The sequence below is a fragment of the Lontra canadensis genome, unplaced genomic scaffold (assembly GCF_010015895.1).
Source record: "Lontra canadensis isolate GAN:19392208 unplaced genomic scaffold, GSC_riverotter_1.0 scaffold60, whole genome shotgun sequence".
NCBI classification, from domain to species: Eukaryota; Metazoa; Chordata; class Mammalia; order Carnivora; family Mustelidae; genus Lontra; species Lontra canadensis.
This window is the reverse complement of record NW_022631054.1, coordinates 7,222,175-7,241,852: the sequence shown is the minus strand read 5'-3', so window position 1 is coordinate 7,241,852 and position 19,678 is coordinate 7,222,175. Positions and strand designations below refer to the sequence as shown.

Genomic DNA, 19,678 nt, shown 5'->3' with positions numbered 1-19,678 from the left:
TTGGTAAAGATAATATCTTCAGGGCTCTTCTAGGGATAGGTTGGAAAAAGGGGTGACATATTTGGTAATTCATCCCAGAATTCCGAGTCTTGGATAAATTTTCTCCACATTAGACAAAGGACTTCCATCATCTCAGGTTCCTGGATTGGTCAATATTATGTTTAGTTTTATCTGTAAAGCATGCCCAGATGCTGGATGCATGACATTAAATCTAAGCTCTGTGGTAGGTGCATCCCTATTAATAAATACAGCTATACTATAAATTATATCCTTCTCTTCTTGATTGAACACCCTTAATATTTTCATTTGAATGCATCTTCTTTTTGCCAGTGACTGTATACATAAGCCCCTTCCTCCAGGTATTATTTGCTGTTTGGTATGATATGATGTACCCAAAATAAACTATGAGATATTCCTGCCAACATATTTAACCTGAATCTAATTGGGCCTCTAGGCCTAATTTTCAGTTTCCAGGTAGATAAAAAATGTAGAACTTTCTACCAGTTGGCTCGAGCCCTTCAAAAAGCCGATGGCATGAGGAAAGAAGATGGCACTGTTCCAAACAGAAAGAAATCAAATAGACATAGCAACCAACTACAGTGCCTAAACCTAGATCGAACCTTGGCTTTAAAAAAAAAAAAAAAAAAGCAACAAAAGACATTCTTAGGATAAGTGGCAAAAATTGAAAATGGACTGAATTTTGGGTGATATGAAATTATTAATTTACAATAGTATGAAAATTGTATTGTGGTTATATAGGAGACTATTATCATTCTTAGGAAGGGCATGCTCAAATATTTAGGGGTAAAACAATGATATAGTGAAAAATGTGTTCAACATTAAGCTTGTGAGATTCCTCTGTGTGGTTGTATAGAACTATAGTTTGATCATTTCCATTGCTGTTTAGTATTCTGTTGTATCAATATATCACAGTTTATTCATTCTTCTGCTGATGGACATTTGGGTACTTGCATCTGTTTGTACCCCCACCAGTTGTGTAGGAGAGTTCCCATTGCTCCTACATTCTTGTCAACACTTGGATCATCTTTTTCCATTTTAGCCATCTGGTAGGTGTTTAGTAATGTCTTGCTGTGGTTTTATTCGTACTTCACTAATTACTAATGAGCTTGGGCATGTCTTCATGTAATTGTTAGTCATTTGGGTCACCCCCTGAAGCGACCAGTCAGGCCTCTATTGCCTAGTTTTCACTATGTCGGCTGTCTCTTATTTTGCAGGAGTTCTACATGTATTGTGGATGTAAGCCCTTTATCATGTGTTTCAAATATATTCTCTAATTCTGTGGCAAGCCTTTCCACTGTCTTAATGGAATCTTTTGATAAACAGTTCTTATTTTTAATCTAGCCAACTTTATAAATCTCTTCATGATTAGTGCTTTTTAAGTCCTGTTTCAGTGTTTTTCCTTCTGCCAGGAATGAGATATTCTCTATTATGTCTTAGGAGCTTTACCATTTTGATTTCACATTCAGATGTGCAGTCCATCTAGAATTCATTTTCATTATGGTGTGAGGTAGAGGGTCGACTTTCACTTTTTTCCTGTCTGTATGTCTAATGTTCCAGCATCCTTTATTGGGATAACTGTTCTTTTCACTGCTCTGCATTGCCACTTTCATAAATCAATGTGTATTGGGTTCTGTATTCTATTCTGTTGGTCTATGTCTATTTTGTACCAGTTCTACAGTCTTACTCTAGTTTCATAACAAATCTTAAAATCTGGTAGTATTGTCTCTCCAAATGTTTGTTTCTTCCAAAATCATCATGCTCTTTTAGGTCCTTTGCATTAGACTCTCAGTACCTACAAAAAAAGCCTGGTGGAGCTTGTTTTATGCACTGATGGTAGATTGTCTCTTTCTCCTTGAAATTCTATAAATTTTTGCTTTACTTTGAGGCTGTAAAATGCATACTGGTTTAGAATAATATTTTCCTTTTGAATTGAACCTTTAATTATTACATAGAAATCCTGTTTCTAATAATGCTGTCTGAAAGTCCATTTTGTCAATATACTGATCCCTGCTGACTTTTGATTATTTGCCTGCTCTTTCTTTTTCCATTCTTTTATTTTAAACATTTTCCTATCCTTATACTTCAGACAAGACTCAAAGAGACCTTCACTAAAGGAGCTTCAAAGGATATACTTCAGTTGAAGGAAAGTGGTCTTAGAAGAAAGGTCTAGGATGCCAAAGAATTTATTTTAATTATCCAATCTGACAATCTCATATCTTTAATAGCCCATTTATTGCATTTTTACTTCTATTTGTTCCACTTTTCTATGCTTACTTTTTAAGAAAGATTTAAGAGCGAGAAAGCACGCATGTGCAAGCGTGTGAGTGGGCAGGGGGACAGAGGGAGGAAAGGGAAAGAATCTCAAGCAGACGCCATGCTGAGCATGGAGCCAACCTGGGGCTCAATCTCACGACCCTGAAATCAAGACCTGATTTGAAACCAAGGGTTGGATGCTTAACCAACTGAGCCACCCAGGCACCTCTCTATGCTTACTTTTTCTTCTTACTGTCTGAAGCTTGAGGGAGAGGCTTGATATTTTTGTTTATTTGCATCGTCTTATTCTAAGATTCCCTCTTCATTGATTGGTGATTTACACTCTATTTCTATTCTTAAGAGTAACCCTTAAAACCTAACATGTATATTTAACTGAATAGAGCCTGTTTCTCTACTTTTTCAACTCCTTCAATTCACTCTTCAACCTACCATTCCACTAAAACTGCTCCTGCAGAAGTTTCCAAATGCTGAATTCAATAGTCCTTTTATCAGTCTGTATCTCAATGGATTTTCCTACTAACTTGATATTCGTGATCATCCCTCCCTGATATTCTAGTCCCTAGGGTTCCTTGACATTGCCCTTCCTTGGAGTTTTTTGTTTTGCTTTGCTTTCCTTAATTGCTCCTCCTCCTCATTCCCATACCACCTCCTCTCCTTCTTGGGGCTTTCCTCCTTAACCCTGATTAGAAATTAGTACTTTCCCCCAAGATACTGTGCCCAGTGGCACAGTATTTTAAAAATCCATCCTATATGATCCCCTCCACTCCCATGGCGTCAATTACCACCTCCATGGGGCTGACTGTCAAGTTCATTTCTCCATCTTAGCTTCTTCCTTGAACAAACCTCAGACTCAAATCCATTTCTAGCTGGTCAACCAAACCTGAATATATTACAGGCATTGCAAATTCAACATGCCTAAAACCAAACTTCTAATTTCCTACATCTACCCTCTAAGAGGGGAAAGTCAGCTTCTCCTCCTGTAAATTCTTTCTCGCTCACGCTAGGAACATGGGAGATTTGATTCCTTTCTCTCCCTCCATCCCACATCTCATCCCCATTCTACTTCCTGAAATACTTTTTCTGGTTGTTTTTCCCAAATAATATTCTATGGTTATGAGGTATTCCAGAAAAAAATGAATTTCATGGAAAAATAAATCTTGGTAAATGCTAGAAAACCACAAAAAAAAGGGGTCTTTACTCAAGAGAATGAGAAGACAAGCCACAGTCTGGGAGAAACTAGACACCTCTGAAAAAGGACTGTTATCTAAAATACAGAAATAACTTTTATAACTCAATACTAAGAAAACAACCTAATTTTTAAAATAAGCAAAGACCTCAACAGACACCTCACTAAGGAAGGTATACAGATGCAAAGTAAGCATCTGAAAAAACGTTCAACATATTTGAACTAGGGGACTGCACACTAAAACAATGACATACTACTATGCACTTATTAGAATGGCCAAAATTAAAAATACTGACAGCACTAGATGCTGACGAGGCTGCAGAGCAATAGGAACTCTCATTCATTGCTGATGGGAATGCAACATAGTTCAGCCACTTTGGAAAAGAGGTTGGCAGCTTCTTATAAAAGTAATCATACTCTTGATATATGATCCAGTGATCATACTCCATATTATTTACCCAAATGACTGGAAAAGTTGTGCCCACACAAAAACCTGCACTTGAATGTTTACACCAACTTTACAATTGCCAAAACTTGGAAGCAACCAAGATGTCTGTCAGTAATTGATAAAACATGGTATATCCAGACAATGAAATACTATTCATTGCTCCAAAGAAATGAGCTCTCAAACCACGAAGAGACATGGAAGAATCTTAAATGCATATTTCTTAGTGAAAGAAGCCAATCTGAAAATGCTACATATTTCATGACTCCAACTACATGACGTTCTGAAAAATCTATGGAGACAGTTAAAAAAACAAAACAAAATAAAGTGTGTGTGTGTGTGTGTGTGTGTGTGTGTGTGTTTGTGTATGTATCTCGGTGGTTGCCAGGGGCTAGAGAAGAGGGAGGGATGAGCAGGCAGAGCACAGAGGATTTGTACCACTGTGGCACAGAATACCAATAGTGAAGGAAGCTGTGGGAATGGGGAACAGGGGGCATATGGGAACTCTCTGTACTTTCCACTCCATTTTGCTGTGAGCCTAAAACTGCCTTAAATAAAATTTATTGTGTCTTTTTTTTTTTTTTTAAGTCTTTACCATGGGACTTTCCAGAGCCATTACTATGTGGATATTATATTCTAGATGCACAAGAGGTGATAGAACATGCAGTCTTTCCCACTTATTTCAACATTTTTGTGGAACGCCTTTTAGCATCTCCCATGCCTCATAAGCAGCTCAAAAGCCTGCTTTGAGCCACTCCATCCCTCCTCCCCCCACCTACCATGGCCCTAGTTCAACTTTTGTCATCTCACTGCTCCCCTAAGTCTGGGCTTGTTCCCTCAAACACACTGTTCGCCGCAATGCACGGGTGAGCTGCCTAAAACTCAACTCTGACCATGTCCCTCCACCATTCCTAACACTAAGGCCAAACTCCCTCCAAGGGTATAGGACACGCCCATGGTCTGGGCTGGCCACACCGCAGTCTCATCTCTCCCCATACCATCTCACGCCAGACCTTACAAACATTGCATTGCTTGCGCTTCCCCAAATGAGCTGTGCTCTTGTAGGTGTCTTGGTCTTTGTTCACAGAGTGCTACTGCCTGGAATGTTCTTCTCCCTATTCCCATCCAACCTGCTGGTTAACTACTACCTCTCCTTTGGGACTCAACTCAATGCCCTTATCCTTAGAGATTCCCCTGACTGGGCTAGAGGCCCCCTGGCTCCCATAATATGCCATCTAAGCAATTCTACGTCTGTTGCCCCATGAGACTGTGAGCTTCTTAAGAGCAGGAACTATGTCAGGTTCATTTTTCCTCAACTGTTCTTCCCAAATTCTAAAAGCTGATGGGCCCCCAAGGCAGAGTCCTCTTCTCTCTGCGCTTTCTCCTTAGGTATTTCATCTGATCTCATGGCTTTATATAGCATCCATACCCTGATGACTCCCAGATTGATTCCTCCAGCCAAACAATTTCCAGAGCAGACATTTACACTTGCTCTATTCTTTTTCCAGATCTCCACACAAGTGGCTGCTTAGTCAGGTCTCAGTTCAAATGTCACTTCCTGACTACTCCATCTTAGAGGTTCCACACCCACACTCTCCCCTTTACTCATCTTATCTTGTATCTAAAATTAAACAGTTTATTTACTTGTTTATTGTCTGTCCTACCCATACATCCCATGAAATTGGTAAGTATTGATTCACTGCTTTATTCCAGAGCCTATGACAGTGTTTGGCACACTGTAAAAACACTTATTAAATATCTGTTGAATGAATGCCCAACACAGGTCTGGCACGTGATACTTGTTAATAGTCGAATGCTAAGGGTCTGATACTGTGCAGAATGTACCACAGGAATTGCTTCATTTGACCTTAAATATGACCATTAGGCTCCATTTTACACTGAAACCCAAGGGTTCAGCAGCTTGCACAGAAAGGGACATGAATTTTGGCAGCCAGATCCAGAGCTTACTTCCTTTGCCACTGAGCTATCCTCTCATTTACCTCTGAAATATTTAAAAGGTGTACTCAAAGGAAAGAAGGCAGGGAGGGAGGAAAGGAAGTGGGTCTCAGCTTCTCTGTCTGGTGGGGGAGAAAAGGACTTCTAGTTTCGATGTTCTGTGGCTCTAGCAGGAGCAGATATCCACAGTTTCCTCAGCTTACAACTCCAGACACCACTGGGCAAAGGACAAAGGTCCCCTCTCTGACTCCTTGAGCCTGGGCCTGGTCCTTGGGCATTCCCAGTATAAAATTTTTTAAAATACAGGAAGTGGGGGAACTACGACTGGAAAGCAGGAAACCAAGATGCAACTCACCCTCCTCCATGAGTGACACACATTAACAGCCAAGCAAAGGGTCCTTCCCTGCAATATTTATTAAGGAATTTACACATACACAGGAGAAAGGCAACCAGGAATTGTGGTTCCCACAGGTGAAATCTCTTAAGCAAAGTTTTCTTGTTTTAATTTTCAAGTAGGGTGAACAATGACTGACAGGAAAGCTGTCCAGGCTCTCTGCCTCACACATCTGGAGGAGGTGGGGAAACAGAGAGGCCTGGGATACACAGGCATGAAAGGGTGATTGGCAGATCGGGAGGGTGGGGGAGGAGGAAGGGAGCTGTGCATGAGATTGCAATTTTTTTTTAAACTATACGAAAAAGTGGCAACAGTTTCAGGCTGTTGATAAATTAACTCCTCTCTGTGTAAACCTCAAACAAAAACAAAAACACCCAGAGCAGATGGGGAAAGAGTGGGAGGTGAAATACACACACACACACACACACACACACACACACACACAAGCAGTACACACGTTAAGCTCTGCATTCCCACTGGAGGGGCTGGTCCTCCAGCCATAGAGCCAGATCCCACTGCATGTAGGATAGAGGTGGGGCAGGGGTGTGTTCTTGTGTGGGACCTTTGTGAAGTCTTTGGTGCTAATAAAGGCTGACTGAAGCAATGAGTCCTGAAGCCTCAGATCCAGAAAGCAATTCAGGGCAAAGTAGAGTAATATTTTTGCTTATCCCCACAGAAGGGGGTTTGCCTCAGCCCAGGGCTAGGGCCAACGTGACCTAAGACCCAAGGAGTATTTAATTTGATTTCAGTACTTTCTTCACTCCCATAAATTATGGGAGCATGATATCTCCCTCTTCAACCAAAAATTCAAACGTGTAGAAACAGCCTAGCAACACATACATAAGTACCTCTAAACCCTCCCCTCTTTGCCTAAAAGACAACACCTCCAGACCTTTCTGAGAGTCTGATAGGAGGTTTAACCTCAGGGGAAAGGTATTCAAAGGTCTGCACCTTTCTCCCACAGTTTAAGTGCCTTCTGCCAACAATTCCTAAGGTGCTGGTGCCAGGAGAGGACTGGGGTTGAGGCTGCAGAGGAAGTCGGGATGGCGAGGGGACACATACAACATAAAGCAACAGAGAGGTCTGCGTGTCCGGGAAGTGGCTGGGCTGGGCAGAATGCCAAACCCCAAATGACAGATTGAGCAATTTCTAAACCAGAGAGGTAGGAAAAAGGGATGGGATGGGGGAGTTGGGGAAAGAGGAAAACCGGGAGGGAGAGGACTGAGGAGAGTGGTAGCCATACAGGTGTTTTGTTTTTATTTCCACATCTGAGGGCTGAGAGTCTGATTTGCTGCCTGTCCATTTCCGCCGCTCATCGACTGTCCATAGGTCAGCATGCCGTGGGCTCCACAGAAGTTCATCCCAGCCATCTGCTGGGTCATCTGAAAGGGAGAGAGGAGACTTTCAGACCCGGCTGTGGGCATGCAGCCAATTATTGCAAAAAGGCAGGGTAAGAGTCCTTCCGTCTGCAGGGAGGGGTTGAATGAGACAAAAGGAAATTGTTATGGTACAGATCTGCCCTGAACCTTAATAGACCATTTTGAGGGCTCCAGACCACGTAAATAAGGACTTCCCAGAAGGGAGATGCTGACAGAGATTAATGCTCAGAGAGGGAAAGCAGTCCTGGAGCTAGCCAACATAAAAGCAGCATGAGTCGTTATTCTCTTTTTCCTTTCTAGCCTCTCATCCTAAAAAGAAGGGGCCTATTGTAAACTTGCCAGCCCCAAGAGTATGCAGCCGAGCCCCCACAGCAGCGCTCCTGTCTTATCTCCAGCAGAGTCGTGACTGTCAGTGCCAGGGAAAGTGCTTGTGTGTGCTCAAGCCGAGAGAAAAGGAAAAAGCAACTGGACTGTTTAGAATGAACAAAGGCAGGCAAAAAAAAAAAAAAGAAAAGAAAGAAAGGAAAAAGAAAAGGCCAATGGGTCTTCAATGTGTGAGGGGGAAGTTGCTGGGAGAAAAGAACCAGTGGAATAAGGTCTGGGCGGGGCTAGGACCTCTTTATGAATGAGACTGAAAGACGGGCCTCTGGCAGTGGAGAGAGGAAACTATTTATCAAGAAAAATGCCTTAAATCTCCCAAGCCCGGTACATTTCTGTGTAAGTTCTTTTCTTGAGGAGAAGGGCTATTTTCCTGCCACCAACTTTAAAAAAAAAAACAAAACACCTCAAGTTTATAGAAAAGTTGAAAGAACAATATAATGGAACCCACATATCCTTCCTTAAATTCACAATTGTTAATACCTTGTTCTATTTTCTGAGATCTGCATATCTTGTATGGGACCTTTGTACATATATATATATATATATATATATGTACATTTTTAAAATTTTTTGTTTTAAAAAATTTTTTTAAAGATTTTTATTTATTTGAGAGAGAGAGAGCATGTGAGACAGGAGAAGGTCAAAGGAAGAAGCAGACTCCCCTTGGAGCTGGGAGTCTGATGCGGGACTTGATTCCGGGACTCCGGTATCATGACCTGAGCTGAAGGCAGTTGCTTAACCAACTAAGCCACCCAGGTGCCCTAAGTGAACATTTCTGATGAGCACTGAAAACAGCAGATGTCCTGACATTTCACCAATTAGTAAGTCAGGAGGCAGCTCATAAGAAAGAACACTTTCCTAAACCCGCAATACAAAAAATTTAATATGATCACAATACTCTAACACAGGTTACATTTCATTTTCATATCTCTGTAGTCTCCTTTAATATAGAACAGTTCCCCCACCACTTTTTCTTTCCTGACGTTGTTTTCGAAATCCAGGCCAGTTACTTTGCAGAAAATCCTTCAACTTGGTTTTACCTCACATTTTCTCATGATTGGATCCAAGTTAAACATTTTTGGCAAAAAATTCTATGGAAGTGATATCATGTCCTTCTCGGTACAAGACACCAAGAAGCACATGATATTCATTTGTCCCACTGTTGGTAATCTTACGTTTGAGCACTCTACTAGGGTACTATCCACCATGAGGTTTTTGGGGTTTTTTGTTGTTGTTGTAATTAGTAAGTAATCTAAAGGGTATTTCTTTGAGAATATGTGAATATCCCATTCTTTCTACAATTACTAGTTGCCATTCTTCTCTGTAAAGAAGGCTTTCCTTCCCTCTTTCCCACACCCATTTCAAAAAATATATCACTATAGATCCATGGATTTCTTTTCCTTTAATGTTATAATCCATCAGTGTCATTCCTTTTGATGTTCAAATTGTCCCATATTTGGACAGTTGGAACCTCTAGAAGTTGGTTCATGTGTCCTGACATATTCTCAACAGTTTCATAGCACTTCATTACTTATACAAATGAACATGAAGGACTGAAAATAGCGAATTAAAATCCCAACTATGAAAGCTAGAAAAAGAAGATCAGAGTAAGTCAAAAGGCAGCATATAAAAGGAAATAATAAAGATAAACCATAAATTGGAAGTCAAAAACAAGCAAAGAAAAAATTTAGACTAAATAAAACAAAATCCTGTGGATTTTTAAAATATATGTATATGTATAATTAACAAAATAGACCACTAGTTAGCCTAATAGAAATGGCAAGAGGGAAGGAAACCACAAACATACCAAATAAGACATGACAAGGGAGAAATAACCATTGAAAGAGGAAACTAAAAAAATCATGAAACAGACTGCTTGGCTTAACCTTTGATAAATGAATTTAAAACCCCAGGTGAGTTAGCTAATCTAGGTAAACAGAGTTTTCCAAAACTGACTTTCACAGAACAAAGAGAGAATGCTATTAAATTACTACACAAAGGTCCACACAATTGCATGTGGGAATTCTACCCAATCTCCAAAGACCTATATAAACGATTCCAGACTACAGAGAAAGGAAAACAAGAAAGTAGTTCTGATACAGCAGGTAAACATTGTCACCCAAACCTGAGAAAGACAGTGTGTGCACGCATACGTGTGGGCACACATGCTGCTCCAATAATACCTCTTTTGCCCATCTCTTTGTTTTCAGACTTTGAATCACTTTGTTTCAGTGGATATTTTTGTATCCAGTGCAAAATTAGGCATTGCTTTGTAAGCCAAACATCTTTTTCTTTTCATAAAAGAGCTACCTGTTGATATGACTGATGTTTGGTCTTGATTCTATCATGTTACATTTTTACTGTGTTTTGATGTACTTCATAGTCTACGTACTCCATTTTGTTGTAAAGTATTCCTCGGGTATTTATAAAGTTTCATTTTTTGTTCTAGTGGTTAACTTTATACTAATAACTTCTATCTTTTGCTTCCTTTATTCTGTACTCAAGCTTCTTCCATTTGACATGTCAGCTTATTACACCCTTCAACTTCCACCTATTTCCTATGCAAAATCAATTTATCCTACCTCCTCCTTTTTACCTTCTCCTCCTGTTACCATTGTTTGTTCTGAGTAAAACATATATTCACTATCAGTCCTCTTGCCAAAATGTCCCCACTCATCTCTTAGATGGATGAAGCTTATCTTCTGGTACATTCCACAGGAAAGACTTATACGTATGATATTCTCTGATTTCTTGCACATCAAGATTTTTTGAAAATAGCCTCAATCCTTGAAAGATTGCTTGTCTGGCTGTGAAATACTTGTCTGACATGTATGCATCTTGAAAATACTACTCCCATCATTGTCTTTTTTTTTTTTATGCTGCAGTTAGAAGTCTAATGTCTTCTGTCATTAAGTCTAATGTCAAGCTGAGTGTTCTTTTCATCTTTAAAAAATGGCAGATCTAAGGTCCTGAGTCAGTCTCATAAAAAATGGCAGATCTGGGGGGATGGGAGGTAAAGAGAGTGTTGGAGCCCTGAGAATTATTCTTGTTCCATAAAATCTGAAAGTTTACCGGCATATATGTTAGAGTTGACCATTCTGGGTCAACTTTTACACAGTGGGTTCTTTCAATATTATATTCTTTTATTTATAGGATGTTTTCTTGTATTATAGATTTAAATATATTAATTCTGCTCCACTATTTAGTTTTTCTTCTTTGGAGTCTCCAAATATATTTATGTTAGGCCTTCTTTGCTTAGTTTCTATTTTACCTCCTCTTAGATTTATTTTCCTGCTTCCTATATTTAGTTTCCTGTGTCTCTGACCTGTGTCATGCCTTTCTTCAATGCCAAGTATATTTTCAGTTGAATCTATTCTCCTTTGGTTAACTTGTAATTCAGACTTTATTTCTAAGATAATTGTGTCTCTTCAATTTCTTTCCTGAATTCTGGAAAGTTTCATTTCATAAATTCCAGTTTTTGTCCATTTTGGTTCTGAGTTTTTATATTTCTGATTCAAGCTGTTTTGTCTTCAAGTGTTAAAGGACATCTCATTCAGGCTGGTAGTTTGTGTTAACAGTTTTCTTCTGTTCATGGTTGTTTTGGGGGGAGAATTTTCATTTCTTGGTATGTTTTGATTTTCATTTTCTATTTTCTTCTAGTAAGTTTGTATAAATGTGACCTGCCACTTTCTATTTATTTTGTAGTGCCTTATTTTTCTGAAATCAGGAATAATAAATGGGTGTGAGTTCAGGGAGGCTTACTAGATTTCTTAGTTCAAGAGTGCCCTCTTCTGTTGGTATAGTGAAATTATTTGGAAGGAAGGAAGGAAGAGGATGGTTTATCTTCTCATTTTGTGATTCCCTTTTTCCACTTCTCATTTCTTAGTTTCCCTTCACTACCAGGTCCCCAAAGAGTGCCTCTCCCTTCTAAGTCACCCCCACAGGGGATTCCTGGGTGGCTCAGTCTGTTAAGCATCTAACTCTCAGTTTTGGCTCAGGTCATGATTTGAGGGTTGTGAGATCAAGCCCTGAGTGAGGCTCCACACTGGCTGGGCATGGAGCCTGCTTAAGATTCTAAGTCAACCCCATTACTTAGAAGAAATGCTTTTCCAGAGCTACTACCTTTAACCTTATATATTTCAAGACCCTCATTTTCGATTCTCCACATAACCAGAGTTCTAATTGGCAAGTCTCAGACCTCCTCTCATCACCCCTCTTATCTCATAAGTCTTCCTTCCAGGGGGTGATTTTGTCTATGTTCTGTCACCTCCAGCCCTCTGCTCCCTCCCCTCTTTCCATATAGTCTCTCTGATGCTGGCTCTGCTGGATTTGGGTGTTTATTGCCACATAATGTGAAGTTTGCAGTATACCATCTACTAGATGTGGCAGTCATAGGTTATGAGTGGTTTTATGTGCATTCCTTATTTACCTATATAGGTTTTTTAAAAATTCTTGTTTTGAGGAGTTGTGTGGAGAAATTAAGACTGAGGCAATTATCCTCATTCTACAGTAACCCAGAACTCCTCAGAAAGTCTGATGTTCGGTAGACCTTCTAGGAATAAAAAGGGTGGGGGAGGGTGGCAAACCTAAGAATGTCTCACATTATCTCATTCACGTTATAAGGGTTCAAAGGATAAGGAAGAGGTGACGTGAGACAGCCCTGAGGGAGGCTCCAAACTCTTGTCCCAAGGAAAATGGGGTAGCTTACCTGAGTAAGGTTCCACTGCAGCTGCTGAGCGGGCTGAACCCCATACATAGTCTGGGGCACAGCTGCCATGCCTGCCATGTAGCCAGCCTGCTGGGTGCTCATCATTCCATTTGGCACACCCATCATTGAAGCCTGCATGCCACCCATATAGCCTGCAGGCATGGCCATGGGGGCAACCATCCCAGAAGCTCCGGGCTGCGCTACCATGCCTACGGGTGGGGGCATCATGCTCCCCATGATGCTGCTAGGAGGGGTGACCCCAGGGAAGCTGGGGTAGGCTGTGGGATATGCCATCTGAGCCGGAGCCATGAACATTGCTGCCAAGAAAACATAAACAGAGAACCGTTTAAGAGGAAAGGACACCAAGTCAGTCCAAGCTCACTGGCTACTTACTCCTTGCCAGCTAAAATTTCTGAGTAGCATTTCTACTCAACTCAGAATGCTCTTTTACATAGCAGAACGGTGAGATTCCCTACAAGACGCGATGGCTTACCAGTGGACTGCTGACCTAGCCACTTTCCTTTCAGGGTCCAGGTCCAGACCCTGAGTCAGACTTTACAGCAGTGGGACTCCAGACCCCACAAAAGTATGGCTCTGAGTTACATTAATATCTACCTGCTGACACTTTGTAACCTCACAAGGAATGTCATGTTCAGACCTCTTTAGGGTATAATGTCCTGCGCCCCCAAGGCAACTACACCCTATTACAACAAATAATTCCTGTGTGTAAGTCCTCATGTCTCTGTCTGGCATAATGCTGTCATCCCCGTGAAATCTACCTTGGGCAGGCAGCTGAGGTGTCTGGGATCCATACAGTGAAAGGATGGAGTCTTTAGAGAGCTGTTTCTTGCCTGTTTCTTCTGATTTGCTCCCTGGCTCTGGAAACAGGTTCAGGTTTTCAGGAACAGAGCCGGCACTCCCTGCAGTTGGCATGGAACCTACAACCTTAGGGCAAAGAGGGCAGGGGGAGAGGGGAGAATTGGAATGGTCCTCACAGAAGTCTCGGTAAGGACCGCCCTCATTTCTCTGCTGCTTCTACATCTGCAATAAGAATTCATGGGCAAGTTAATAGCTTCCTAACGTTTCTACCACACAAATACTGAAAACGCCTGATAGTTAAGCTCTGGTGCAATTCTTTATTCTATAGTTGAACAAGTGATTCGGTGAAAAACAAACAAAAATCAACCTACAAATGACGCAGCCACGGAGAACTGAGTTTAGATCCCAGCGCAGCCACTTACTAGTTGCATAACGAGAGGCTAGTCATAAATTTTCTGAATTAATGTTTCCTCTTCTATAAAATACCCATTTTGCAGGGCTGTGGTAAATATTTTAAGTTATAAAAGAAATACGCAAACGGGTATACAAAATTACTTAGCACTGTGCCTGGTCATAAGCAGGTAGTCCACCAATGGTAGCCATTAACAGTTTCAAGTCTTTCACACGTACAAATTCTCTGGCAGTAACCCCCACGCTGGGGAGCTGACCTGAAGTATCAGCTTTTACAGTGAGACACACCTTCAACAGAAGCCCACTCAAAGGACCCACTTTTTTTGGGCAGGAGACAAAAGAGAATGAGTAGTAATCTTAGGCTGTAACAGAGATGACACAAGGTTTAAGGGAAGAATCAAGAATTAAGAAAGCTAATTAATTAATTAACTAATTAATTAAGTCCAACTCCACCAAAGAAGTATGACTTGGTTCCACTTTATCAAAATTATCCTTTTCAGAATGTTCTTTAATCCTAAGGCATCCACATGACTCACCTTTCTGGAAACTGAAGAAGAGGGTGATGGAACAGAAGCCAGAAGATCTAAGTCCTTCTCTAGGGTATTGCTGGTCTTACTATTTGCCATGGAGCAGGACACAGGAGCATCTGGTAAGAGATAGCAAAGCTCAACTATAGCACTGCTCATTACGCCCATGACTTCCTTCTACTCTAGACCCAAAGTGCACAGAGAAAACCTGTATGCTCCATCAGGGACCTGGAAATCTAGGGTTTGGACACCATCTAGCTTGGATGTAGCATTTCAAAAAAGGCCTCACCTTACCTTCCCTGGAGCATGCTGGAGAAGGGTGGAGCCCAGCTATCTGGGATGGGGCAGCAGAAACCCAGACCTGAAGGCTTTATCAGCCCCCTAGCAAAGGGGCTGGCTGGCTCCCTTCTGGCTATTTGAGGGGAACAGCTGCGTAGCTTTTCTCTCTTTTTCAGAGATAAATGGAAGGTATAGAAATTATAAACCTAAATAGCCCATAACCTAAATCAGCAGAAATGCACTGAAACCAAAGTACAGCCATGAGATGTGTGAAAGGTAAAGAATGGGTTCTATTTCTGAAGGGGGCAGACCACTAGCTCAGGGTTTCAAAGGTCTGGAGAAAAATAACCACAAGGTTAATAGGCCATCTCAGAAACACACTGCATCTGAAAGTGAGAGGGATGGGGGCATGGCTCGTGGGTGCTGGTTTAGTGAAACTTGCGAACGTTTACTGAAGACTTGGCTCGTGCCAGGCAAGGGGCGAAGAGCTTGAGAGGAACAATCTCACTGAATCCTCCCAACAACACTCTGAAACAGAGATGGTGATCATCCTCACGACACAGATTAGGCAATTAATGTTCAGAGGTTAAGTAAACTACCCAGGGTCACACATCTAGTAAGTGGCAGAGATGGGACTCCAACTCCAAACCACGACGCTACACTATTGCTCTGAAAAGTGTAAACATTTCTTAGAATGACTGCTGAGAGGTCAAACAACAGGAAAAACATGAAAGAACCATCTTAGCGATGAAGACACAAAATAAAGAATCCCATCGCTATCTATCTTCCCAGGGTGACAGAGAATTCATCATAATGTGTAAGAGTATGGGAGTGGGAAAGTCCGACTCTTACCAAGGCCCAACAAATCCATGACAGGGGCTGAGGATTTCGGGGAGCTTTTCCGAGGTAGCTGTGGATCTTCTTTTTTCTGTGGCTAAGGTGAAAATATGTTAAAGAAAGAAATAAGCAGGTGTTTTTGAACGCTTTTTTCCCTTCTCGTCACTGTAAAGCCACAGGTGTTCTTGTGGTACGGCTGCCGTTATTCAGAGTTCCAAAGAAAGCAAACTCAGGAAGTGTCAGGTGAAAGAATCAAGTCAGGAAGTGTAAGTGCATAAACCAAACCTAAAGTGAAAAAGATATCATCTGTGCTTGTCTGGCTTTCTGAAACCAAGACAACCACAGATCAGAAGATCCTACAAAAATAGCAGGTTTCGGTCCCAGAAAAAGCCAAGAATAAAGGTAGGTGTCTGAGGGTATAAAAGCCCAGAGCCAACAAATCTCCCAGTGATTAGAAAAACTTTAATACCAAAAGGGAGATCAGTTTAAAGATTACCTAATTCACTCTGCCCGTATCATTAATGACTGTGTTCTGCAGACAGTGCGATTCAGAATGACAATCAAAGACTCTTCCTTAAGCAAACAGTAAAAAGTCCTCTCTCCCAAGATTCCAAGCTTTTACATTAGAGTATCCACTACTATAGCCACAATGTCCTGTGAAAAAAAGAAAGGTGTCTACTTCAAGATGATAGAGCAAGAATACAGGAAGGATTAAAATGGATTGGTACAGCCCAGCTTCTGGACTGTTCTTAACCGCAACAGGAAAATGAGGTAGAGAGCGTCTAATGAGAGAGGATGCAGAGAGCATCTGCTCAGGAGGTATCACGCATTCTGGCATGGAACGTGCCTCTAGCTCAGATGGGGCAAGATGCCATTCCCAAACCCCTCACTGGCCCCAAAGAGAAGAGTCACAGAGCAGACTAGGCAACAAGGCAATGGGAAAGCATCAGAAGTGGCACCAGGCAATCTAATCTAAATGTGGAACCCTCTGGTCCCAAGTAAAATGGTGCAGTATGCTCTTAACTCCACCCCACCCACCAAAAGGCCTCCTTCCCCTCCCCTCCACATATACACAAACCCCAGGCCATCCCAGTGCGAAGACTTTCCCACTTACCATTTTAACTTTCTCAAAAACAACAGGTTCCATTTTTTTCTCTGGAGCTGGTTCACTTCCTCTTTTCCACTTGTCATCTTTTTCTTTCTGTAACGATTTAACAAAACAAGACAAAGAACACAGGCCCCATGGTGACCAACAGTTAGACAAATTATAATTCCAAATGTGCAAAAAGGACAGAAAAATTTCTGTTGAATCTGACGCAGGAGTCTGACAAACGTGGGGGTTTCTTTGCACCACAGTAGCCTCAATGCTGTAAGAGGCATCTTTCACATATTACTTAGTACCTCCTTGTTCTGTCTAACTCACCTATGACTCCTGAAATGCGAGTCCAGCTACCTACGGAAGTTAAAAACGTTTCACCAGTTTGCTGCCCCTTTGTGACCCAAGTTTAACTTGCTCATGCTTTGAGGGGTCCCCCTCATTTTGGTACACCAGTAAATAAATTCGTGTTCATCTTACCTGACATACATCCTTTGTGATTTTTTAAAAAAGATTTTATTTATTTGACAGAGAGAGACCAAGCAGGCAGAGAAGCAGGCAGAGAGAGAGAGGAGGAGGAAGCGGGCTCCCTGCCAAGCAGAGAGCCCAATGCAGGGCTCGATCCCAGGACCCTGAGATCATGACCTCAGCCGAAGGCGAGGCTTAACCCACTGAGCCACCCAGGTGCCCCATCCTTTGTGATTTTAAATTCAATCATAAATCCTCCCAATCTTCCTCTCCTCTTTTTAAAATCAGAAAATAAACTGTAATTTCAAGCTTAAATATTGGGAGGACAAAAATTTAAGGAAATAAGGCCAAAGGAAAAAAAAAAAGAGCAAAAGGATTAAAGTATCCCTTTTAGGGGGTCCTGAAAGAGTTGCCGGGAAAAAAAAAGAGCACATCAAAAATAAGAGCTTAGAAAGTCTCTCAGTTTTTGTTACTTCCAGAGGCAGTTTCATAATTCTTTCATAGATTATAATGTATTGGTCTCATTTTTAACATCAAATAAATACCTAAATGCAAAACAGAACCTCAGAGCAAACTTGAGAACATGGACTTAAAAGAGGAAGTACATTCAAAAAAATATTCAGGGCGCCTGGGTGGCTCAATGGGTTAAAGCCTCTCCCTTCAGCTCAGGTCATGATCCCAGGGTCCTGGGATCGAGCCCCGCATCGGGATCTCTGCTCAGCAGGGAGCCTGCCTCCCCGCCTCCCCCTGCCTGCCTCTCTGCCTACTTGTGATCTCTGTCAAATAAATAAATAAAATCTTAAAAAAATAATAATAAAATAAAATACTTTCTTGAGGGGAGAAAGATCTCAGTAATAATAGTGTTGATAGGGAACAAGTAAAACTAGCACTCTTCTACAATGCCTAGAAGACAGCATAAAACAATGCAACTTCTGGAAAGTATACTGGCAAAATTAAAAAGAGACAAATACTGAAGCCCTTTGACCTAGATAATACCATATCTTGTAATGTATCTTAAGAAAATAATCCAAAATGTGGAAATATAACCTTATGCACCAAGAAGTTCGTCCCAGAATTATTTATGCTGAAGAAACATTTAAACAACCTTTCTTGTCTTCTACATTGTCTGTGATATAGAATATACTGTGATCTAGTAACTCACTGAAGGATGTAACAATTAACTTATGAACATTATATAAGTAACATAAAAATATATAATATGCTACACTGAATGAAAATAGTAGACAATTTATGTAACTAGTATAATTGTGCCTCCTAAAAGTAACTACAAAAAAGAGGGAACACACCAAGGTGATCATCACTGGTAAAGATGATAAAGGAAGGCATGGATTTTCCACTTTAATTTTCTTATTATCTGTAATATGATATTATAATCACAAAGAACACATGTGGCTATGTCTGTTTCATACATGATATAGTGCTTTAATACAGAACACTTTATTTCTTGAAGTGAAAAATACTTTATCTGTCCATTTAAGAATAATACTCTAACAGAGTCACTTTTTTTCAATTTGATTATTACCTGCCTTCACTTACCAAATATTAATTCTTGGCATATAAATCTTCACAAGGAATATTTTCAAAAACTAAGTACATCAAATAAAAATTCTTGGAAGAACTTTTTGGTAAACAGAAGGTATTTCTTTCCTAAGTGAAAACATTCAGTGAGTAAAACAGGCTGTTTGCATAGGTACGGTACACCAGCAATGTAAGTCTGAATGAACACTATCTTCATATAGCAACTCTTCCCTCCTCCCCCATCGTCTGGATTATCTCAGATACTCATCTCTGACCTCATCTGATTTCATATCTTTCGGTACAATGAACAGCACTGAGCAGACAGACCAGTTTTCTACAAATCAAAGGAAATGTGTGTGCTTTGGTTCCAAACTCTTTTTGATGATGCCATCCAAGCTGCGGCTCTACACTGGGTTGATTCTTTCACGGAACAGTTATGACAGGTTCTGGATGACTATGAAGTAAGAGTCCCTCATACTAAGTTGAGAAGGAATTATCTTTACCTAACTAAATATATTACCCTGCACTTACTTGCCTACATTGAAACTCACCTGCTAGTTGATGCCCCTTTTCACAAAACCCAAAAGATCAATCTGGAGCAGATTCCAATTAGTTTGACTTTAAATTACCTGGAAGGGCTTAGAGTCCTGTATATCCTCCATTAAAATACAAAACTGGAAGATGATAGATTGGACTTATGTTAGAGCTGGAGAATCCCATACTCTATACTTCTGAAGCTAAAGAAATAGTCAATTATTCCTAAGCAAATTTACTATAGAATTTATCAAAGGCTTTTTAAGGTTGTCATACTGGTTCCTCTTTAGTTGTCACTAGTCAGGCACCTTTCCTTCTTCCAGAAACCTTTTGTATTTCACCTGTATGTTATTCTTGTCCTAGTTACACTGTGTTTCAGATTCTAACCAAATGCCTAGGATGGAAAGTGAGCTTGGCAACTGGT

General features: G+C 40.8%; 2 protein-coding genes across 2 annotated transcripts in view; both read right to left on the bottom strand.

The window, feature by feature from the left end:
- ZFP69B (ZFP69 zinc finger protein B) overlaps nucleotides 1-7,536 on the bottom strand; it is a 33,851-nt gene extending 26,315 nt beyond the window's left edge. The window contains exon 1 of the mRNA XM_032877402.1: nucleotides 6,238-7,536. The gene's annotated coding sequence lies outside the window, so the exon portion shown is untranslated. The remainder of the gene's footprint in view (nucleotides 1-6,237) is intronic.
- Nucleotides 7,533-19,678, bottom strand: part of SMAP2 (small ArfGAP2) — a 44,490-nt gene continuing 32,344 nt past the window's right edge. Inside the window, exons 5-10 of the mRNA XM_032877410.1 lie at nucleotides 16,732-16,818; nucleotides 15,633-15,714; nucleotides 14,511-14,620; nucleotides 13,524-13,689; nucleotides 12,745-13,061; nucleotides 7,533-7,658 (exon numbers count right to left, since the gene is read on the bottom strand). Of these exons, the coding sequence (XP_032733301.1) occupies nucleotides 7,533-7,658; nucleotides 12,745-13,061; nucleotides 13,524-13,689; nucleotides 14,511-14,620; nucleotides 15,633-15,714; nucleotides 16,732-16,818 (888 nt within the window). The remainder of the gene's footprint in view (nucleotides 7,659-12,744; nucleotides 13,062-13,523; nucleotides 13,690-14,510; nucleotides 14,621-15,632; nucleotides 15,715-16,731; nucleotides 16,819-19,678) is intronic.